Raw genomic sequence first — 7,183 nt, 5'->3', positions numbered from 1 at the left:
CCCCCCCCCCCCCCCCCCCCCCCCCCCCCCCCCCCCCGCGCAGCGGCGGTCACGTGGCGTGCGACCCGGAGGCGGAACCGGCCGGCGCTGCGCAGACCTGGGCTCCCGGAGCGCAGGGGACCCTCTGGGCCTGCGGGGACCGTGCGCTCCACCCCGCGCCCCCGCGCTCGGCCATGCGGCCCCCGCGCCCCCGCGCCCCGCTGCTCGCGCTGCTGGCCGCGCTGCTGGCCGCGCCCCGGGCCCTGGCAGAGGCCCCGCACCTAGTGCTCGTGGACGCGGCCCGCACGGTGCGGCCCCTGCGGCCCTTCTGGAGGAGCACCGGCTTCTGGTGAGCGCTCCGCGCGGGGAAACTGAGGCCCGAGAGGCCCATCTCTCCTCCATCCCGCCGCGCTTTCCTCCCGAGCCCGGACGCGCTCCCTGCCCGTGGGCTTCCTGGACCCCCTGGTTGCATTGGAGAGACCCTTGGGCCCCCAGGCCCATGGCGCGCCTTAGGCTCTCCGATGTGAGCGAGGCCGCCCAACCCCTAACCGTCCCTGGCCGGCCTACTCCTTCCTCTCGGGTCCGCCTTCAGTCAGACTGGGGTTTTTCTCTGTCGGGGGGCTCCAGGTGGTGTTTTGGGTGCCACGAGGGTTTTTCTGAGTGGGTGCCCTGTGAGGTGGAGGCCTGCGGACAGGCCCTGAGCTTGCCTGGTGGCTGCCTGGGGCAGTGGCCCAGGACACTGCTCTTTGCTGCAGACCAGGGCCCTCCCGAGAGGGCAGCCGCAGTGATGTCAGACATCCCTGTCGTGGGACCTGTTCCCCAGCTCCCTGTGTCTCAGACACACCCCTGTGTCTCCCACCCTCTGTGTGGCCTGCTTCTGGCTGAGATCACCTGGCTAAAGGGGGAAGGAGCAGGGTATTGGGATGTGGTCCTCTCTCCTCGGGGAGCCCCTGATTTCCATAAACGTGAGACTTCATAACATTCCTGGTGTTAGGAATTTTATTACATCAGGGACAATAACATTCATTGGCAGGCACTCCCCAGTCCAGCTGCTGGAGACGGGTGTCCTGGGCAATCCTGGGCCCTGTCCGTGGGGACTTATGCCCCATCCCCCTTGTTCTGTTCCCAGCCCCCCACTGCCTCACAGCCAGGCTGACCAGTATGACCTCAGCTGGGACCAGCATCTCAACCTGGCCTACGTGGGTGCTGTCCCTCATGGTGGCATTGAGCAGGTCCGGACCCACTGGCTGCTGGAGCTCATCACAGCCAGGTGAGTGATGGGGACAGCTGGCAGGGCCCCTTTATGGAGGTGAAGACCGAGGCTGAGTAGAGGACCACATCCTGGTCTCAGGATCGCAGTGGGGGCGGTAGGGAGGGGGGTCCTGCTCTCAGAAGCTGTTGCCCTCACACTTCCCGGCAGGGCGTCCTGTGTGGAGGAGGCCGTGTGGGGCTGTGCTGGGTGCTGCGCCAGCGTTGTGGCTGGACCTGGCACCAGCGAGTGTGCACCCACATACCTCGCGCCATGTGCTCGTGGGTCAGGCTTTGCCCGCGACCAGGCACTGCCCCAGGGCTGGGCTGATGTTGTATTGGTCACCCCCCCTTTGGCCCTGCAAAGCTCAGCCCAGCCAAGGCGTGAGACGTAAGGAACACTTAGGTGTGTGTTTGGAAGACTTCCGGAGACACAGAGACCCTCGGGCCCCTGGCCAGAGCTGCTGCCTCTCGCCCGTGGGACTGGGACTGGGCAGGCCAAGAGACCAGTATCCCGTTGGCACCTTGATGGCCTCGGGGCCTTGTTCCAATAAGGCGGTGACACCCAATAAGACGCGGACACACAGCACGCGGGCCACTGTGCGGTTCGTTTCAAAGGTGCAGCTCTCGGATGTTCAAGTGTCGGGGTCCTCTGTGTGTTCCCTGGGTCCTCCAGGGGGGAGGGGCACAGCGTCACTCTTGGAGGGGTTGTGGGGATCGGTGTTGGTGCCCACTCGGCTAGAGGGCGGAGTCCGTGGCTGCCAGCGCCCTGTGGCGGGCTCGGGCCCCCTGCACGGCGCTGTGCACACTGTGGAAGAGCTGCCCCTCCTCGGCCACGTCCCCCCGGTCCTCCCCCAGGAAGCCGCCTCTCCTCAGGGTGTCCCTCACCAAGGGGCTGCAGCAGGCCAGGAGCAGGGTGATGCCCAGGGCCCCGTAGTCTCGGCGCAGGTCCTGCAGTGCGGCCACACCGGCTGCGTCCAGGAACAGCAGTGGAGCACAGTCGATGACCACGGCATGGAAGCTGGCCGCCGTGGGCACCAGTGCAGCCGTGCTGGTCACTGGGTCCACGCCCTCAACAGGGTCTCCCTCAGTGAGCCTCGCCTCCAGGCCCCGCTGCTTCCTCCTGGTGGCCGCGCGCCCTGCATCCAGCCCCGTGAGGCTGTAGAGTGACCGCAGGAAGAAGTCCTTGTTGGCGTAGTAGAGCGGCCCCCCAAAGCGGAATATCCGCACCCCAGGCTCCGGGACCAGGCCCTCAAACTCCGCGGCGTCCTCATAGAAGCCGGAGTCCCCAATCTGAGCGAGCAGGGTGGCTCGCGGGCGCTGCGTGCGGCCAGCCAGGCTGAGCAGAGACAGGAGGACGCCGGCCAGCAGCCCGACCTCGACGCTGACCAGCACACAGGTGGCTGCCGTGGCCACCCAGACCAGCGCGTCCACGGGGCTGAGCCGCCACAGCTGCGGGACGTCCCTCACCTTGCGCAGGGCACCCCGCAGGCTGACGACGATGACACAGGCCAGCACGCAGCGCTGCAGGTCCCGGAACAGTGGTGCCAGGGCCAGCAGCACCAGCAGCACCACAGAGGCGCTGACCACGCTGGACAGCTGCGTGCGGCAGCCGGTGGCCGTCTTCACCAGGCTCTTGGACAGGGCGGCGCTGGTGACGTAGCAGTGGAAAAAGGCAGGCAGCACGTTGCAGCAGCCCACGGCCAGCAGCTCCTGGTTGGGCCTCACGGAGTAGCCGTGGCTCCGGGCGAACATCTCTGCCAGAGAGATGGAGAAGGCCGAGCCCACGAGGGCCAGGGGCACGGCATCCAGCACCACACGCCGCATCAGCCCAGGGTCTGGCACCCGGGGGGCCACGAAACCAGTGGGGATGTCACCAGCCACGCTAGAGCCAAAGCGTTGGTGGAGCTGTCCGAAGTGGGACACGAGCGTGGCCGCCACGATGACCAGTAGCTCCGTGGGCAGTGGCACCTTCAGGCGGTGCCGGCAGCGGTCGGAGAGCTCCTTGCCGGCCAGCAGCACGGCCAGGCACGTGGCACTAGTGACCACGTCGCACAGGTTGGCCTGTCCAGCGTTACGCAGCAGGCTCAGCCACGTGCTGACCACCATGCCTGGCCCTTGGTGCCGTGGGATCTGCACACCTAGCAGGTGCCTCAGCTGGGAGGTCAAGATGGTCACCGAGGCCCCCATGGCAAAGCCATCGAGCAGCGGCTGTGAGAGGTAGGCGGACACGAAGCCCAGCCGGAGGATGCCCATGAGGACCTGTGGACAGAGTGTGGTCAGGGCAGCAGGCTGCCTGGTATGGCTGAGGGGTGGCCGCAGCACAGAGCCTAACACCCCTTCATCGCTGCTGCTTATTTCCCGGATGGACTGCCCAGAGTCCCCTGCACGCACGTGTGCCCGCGCACATGGCACAGCGGACACTGGAGGTGCACACATGGCCTCGTATGCTCGTTTCTTGTTCTTTCATGCATGCAGGCTCCGGGCATCGGAAAGCAGCTCCTTTCTCCCGTCCTGCGAGGGGCGCTGACCCCCTCCTGGGACACCTGGGCCCCCTGGGAGGGTGTGACATTGGGGTGGACAGGACAGGCCTGGTTCAGGAGAGCCCTGGGTGTGGGGAGGCTGCAGGAAGAGAGGCAGCCTCTCGGGGTCCCGCCTGGGACAGGAAACGCAGGGGAGCTGTGTGGGCCAGTCAGGGACGTCTGGAGCTGAGCCGCCCTCCAGCCAACTATTCCTGTCCAGGCCACTGCTAGCTGGACAGGGACCCTGTTCCGGGGTGCCCTCAGACCCTCGGGTGCCCCCGTCCTGGGATGCCACCCCGTGCCCACTTCTGCCTGTTCTGTCCTGTCCTTGCTGGTTAAACTCACCGTCCTCGGAGGCCCTGACCCTGCCCTGCCCTGCACTTGGCCCTTCTGTGTGGGCAGTGAGCCCCGGAGGGGCCCGCTCCCCGCTCGGCAGAACCCCACCTGGTCGGCCCCTCACCTGGTAAATCCCAGCCACCAGCGTGAGGGCCGTGGCGACGCGGATAGCGTAGCAGTCCTGCTCGCAGTCCTGTGGCCTGAGCCCCGCGATGGTGGCTGAGGCGTTGGTGCTGCTGCCGTTGTCCCTGGGCCCGGGGCCGTCCAGGGCGGGGCCGAAGCCAGCCAGCAGCAGCTCGCGGTCCACCACCTGGCCCACCATGAGGCAGAGCAGGCTGAAGATGCCCACGGAGACGTGGTGCGAGGTGCCCATGAGAAAGTAGATGAGGTTTGCGAAGAAGGACGTGTACAGACTGTAGATTGGCTGCAGTCCAGCCAGCAGGGAGTAGGCGATGGCCTGTGGTACCAGGATGATGCCGATGACCAGCCCGGACATGACGTCGCCCGCCAGGGCCTCCCGCGGGCGGTACTGGCACAGCCAGCGTGTGGCGGGCAGCAGACCCTGCAGGAGCGCCCAGGCCCTTCGCGTGCTGCACGTGCAGCTCTGCCACAGCCTGGCTTTGAGCATCTCACGCAGGCCCAGGGGCACCGGGGACCGCCGGCGGACCAGCACCGGTCCCCCGCCCTGGGGCACGCGCTCGGTGGACACGTCCATCCCGGTCTGCCACACTCCCAGGGAAAACCTGCAAAGGAGGTGGGCGTCACTGCTGGGGTCAGAGGCCAGTGCAGAGACCCAGCCCTAGGCGTGGCCCAGCCCGGCTCCCCTGCTCACTGTCCACTTCCCCACGCAGGCACAGGCCCCTCCATCTCCCATCCAAACCACCACGGTCCCCTCTGGCAGTCCTTCCATCACCTCTGTACCATGGGCTTGGAGGAGGAGGGCTTCCTGATGCCCCCAGTGAACCTTGGAGATACTGGGACCCCAAATCTGTGCTGGGGAGGGCGGCGCTGGCCACCCCTTGGTCCTTGTGGCAGAATTCCTGGGACGTGCTTTGGGAGAGGGATCTCGGCGGCGGCCAGCTGGGAGGGAAGTTGAGGTGACTGGCGTGTGTCCTCCGTCCGGCTCCTGGGATTGTGGGGTACCCTTTCCCAGGTGTGTGATTACATTCCACAAGTGTGGGACTGCCCCTTGTGTCCCAACGGCAGCTGGCCTTCCAGGGCCCAGCCTGCTCTTGCCTTCTCACCCTGGGCCCAGGACACAGGGCCTGGAGTCTCCCCGGGGTGTGGAAGACGGCTTGGCACAGCCCCCATGAGCTCCAGAAGGACGCCGAGGTGTGTTTCCTTCCTGGGAAGACCTCAGCGCACAGGCGTCTCCCCCCGCCGAGCCCCCAGAGTCCAGGTGTGTAGAGCGAGGACTGTTTAAACGACATCTGCCTTGTGCCTGAGGGCCCTCAAAGAGACCCTCCTCCCCGTCACCCAGAGAGCTGGCCTCTCCTGTCGCCGGGGGATGTCACGGTCCTGCAGCAGGGCCCCGGGATGATCTTACCTGAGGGAGGCCCTCGCAGGCTTGGTGGACTGGAGCGTAGCGAGGCAGCTGGCCTGTCAGCCCTTCGGGGCCGGAGTCTGCCAGCCGGCTGGGCTCTGGCTTCTGTTGGCCGGTGGGGGAGTGTGGGCAGCAGGGGTCTGGCGCAGAGCTGGAGCCAGGAGCCAGGTCACGGCAGGTGTGGCGCCCACCGCGGGCAGTGCTCCGTGGTGACCATCTGACTGCTTGGCCAGCTGGGCTTGCGGTTAAATTATTTACCCCGGAGTTTGCTGAGTCATGGGTTTCCCCCCAACCAGTGTTACCTGAGCGGCTACTCCAGGGAGTTGTGCTGTAATCAGGGACTCACAATTGTGTGGGCCTCTTGATAAGCTCCCAGTTGGGCCCCCGGTGTGGGACAGGGTGGGCGAGGACACCCAGTGGCTGGAGCAGGATGCTTGGATTCTGGGGTCCTTGGGGGAGGCGGAAGGCCCACGAGCCCAGCCAGTCCTGGGACAGGGCACGGGCAGCAGGGGACCCTTCCGCTCAGGGGCCTGTCACTGTGGTCCCCACAACTAACCAAGGGTACGCAAGGAGGAGAGGGGTGCCGGGGGAGGGGCCGGTCTCTTCACCCCAGCCCTGGCCATCCTCCCTCCTGTGCCGTGAGACAGGTCTGGTCCCCGCCGGAGCATAGGCCAGCTCGGCACTGGGCGGCTGTATCCTCGGCCTCCGCTCTGTGTGCTTGTGTGGAAAGCAGGTGTGCGGCCGCTGCTAAGTGTGTGAGCTTGCACGCGTGTGGGTTGCTGAGGGCAGGAGGGTCAGCAGGCATCAGGAGGCAGTACCAGCCAGGTGCGCCCTTCTTGCTGGGGGGGGGGGCACCGGCATGACTGGCGGGTGCACCGCGTGAGCAATGGCTGGCGTGAAGGCACGTGATGGCTTTAGATGATTACCCTCGTGCCCCACAAATGATACGACTAACCTGATCTCAGGTCCCCCACCTCTTACACTGGATAACTGAGGTGGACTTCCGTCCCTGGGATCTTGAAGGATTATGTGCGGAAAGGGGCGCATCCCGCGGGGCTGCTGTAGCCCCGTAGCCCCTAGTGGCCTTCCCGCCCCAGGACACAGCCTAGGGTCTTCCCTCCACCGACCCCGCACAAAGTCCAGCCCAGGACCCGCTTGGCCCCTGGTGGCGGGCTGTTTGCCCTGATCAAGAGCCTTGGCCGCTCAGAGCTTCAGGCCCGTCTCGGGGGCAGATAGGCGCTCCTCGGGGTGCAGAGGGGAGAGTAGCTATTGAGGAGGGCATGTACCTTTATCTCCTGCCCCAGCTGCTGGCAAGGGGGCAGTGAGAGAACCCCCTGGGTGACCTCAGCGCCCTTGGGGTTGTGTGACACAGAGGGCTCCTAGACGGCCAGGGGCAGATAGACGTGGGTGTGCTGGGCGATGGGGCTGGGTGCTGGATGGGAAGATGGAGAGCAACTGGCCTCTCCCGCCAGCTGGCCCTGAGCCTGACACCCTCCCATCCCAATCCTCAGACCGAGGCTGTGGGTTCCCTTGGGAGACGGGTCTGTCGGCCCGC

General features: G+C 66.4%; 2 protein-coding genes across 3 annotated transcripts in view; one reads left to right on the top strand and one right to left on the bottom strand.

Moving 5' to 3' along the window:
- Positions 1-5,506, bottom strand: part of SLC26A1 (solute carrier family 26 member 1) — a 9,986-nt gene extending 4,480 nt beyond the window's left edge. Inside the window, exons 1-2 of one of the 2 annotated variants that reach the window (XM_040625385.1) lie at positions 4,210-5,506; positions 1,260-3,489 (exon numbers count right to left, since the gene is read on the bottom strand). In XM_040625385.1, coding sequence (XP_040481319.1) covers positions 1,966-3,489; positions 4,210-4,800 — 2,115 coding nt within the window. In that variant the 5' untranslated portion in view covers positions 4,801-5,506 and the 3' untranslated portion in view covers positions 1,260-1,965. Of the gene's footprint in view, positions 1-1,259; positions 3,490-4,209 lie in introns of those variants that run through there. The other variant, XM_040625386.1, reaches the window with a different exon arrangement.
- The window catches only part of IDUA (alpha-L-iduronidase), a 13,790-nt gene continuing 6,780 nt past the window's right edge, over positions 174-7,183 (top strand). The window contains 3 exon segments of the mRNA XM_040625390.1: positions 174-328; positions 1,109-1,249; positions 4,528-4,530. Coding sequence (XP_040481324.1) covers positions 174-328; positions 1,109-1,249; positions 4,528-4,530 — 299 coding nt within the window.

The sequence above is a fragment of the Ursus maritimus genome, unplaced genomic scaffold (genome assembly GCF_017311325.1).
Source record: "Ursus maritimus isolate PB19 unplaced genomic scaffold, ASM1731132v1 scaffold_8, whole genome shotgun sequence".
Classification (NCBI taxonomy): Eukaryota; Metazoa; Chordata; class Mammalia; order Carnivora; family Ursidae; genus Ursus; species Ursus maritimus.
This window is presented reverse-complemented; position numbering and strand designations above follow the sequence as displayed.